The sequence below is a fragment of the Cariama cristata genome, unplaced genomic scaffold, assembly GCF_000690535.1.
Source record: "Cariama cristata isolate BGI_N322 unplaced genomic scaffold, ASM69053v1 scaffold20021, whole genome shotgun sequence".
Lineage (NCBI taxonomy): Eukaryota > Metazoa > Chordata > Aves > Cariamiformes > Cariamidae > Cariama > Cariama cristata.
Window position 1 is genome coordinate 1,160 of NW_009600059.1, and position 297 is coordinate 1,456.

Genomic DNA, 297 nt, shown 5'->3' on the forward strand with positions numbered 1-297 from the left:
TCTTGTCTCGCCCCTTTCTCTCTCGCTCTGTCTTTTTAAAATATTCATCAATGGGGTGGGTGGTTTGCTCTAGTCATTAAAATATCTTTTTTTTTTTTTTTTTTTCCTCCCCTCCCTCCCCCTTGCTTTCTCCAGGACTGCCGCTGTTGAGTCTGTGGGAGTATGAATCAGCAGCAGCAGAGAATGGCTGCAGTTGGGACAGACAAAGAGCTCAGTGACCTGCTGGACTTCAGTATGGTAAGGGAGTGCAGCCGGACGGGGGGGGGCTTTAAAGACCCCGGGGCTTTGCTTGCGTGC

General features: G+C 50.2%; 1 protein-coding gene across 1 annotated transcript in view; it reads left to right on the top strand.

The window, feature by feature from the left end:
* Positions 1 to 132: 132 nt before the first annotated feature.
* Positions 133 to 297, top strand: part of LOC104169102 (transcription factor E2-alpha-like) — a gene marked incomplete at its 3' end in the record, with an annotated part of 49,713 nt that continues 49,548 nt past the window's right edge. Inside the window, exon 1 of the mRNA XM_009709916.1 lies at positions 133 to 237. Within this exon, the coding sequence (XP_009708218.1) occupies positions 163 to 237 (75 nt within the window). The remainder of the gene's footprint in view (positions 238 to 297) is intronic.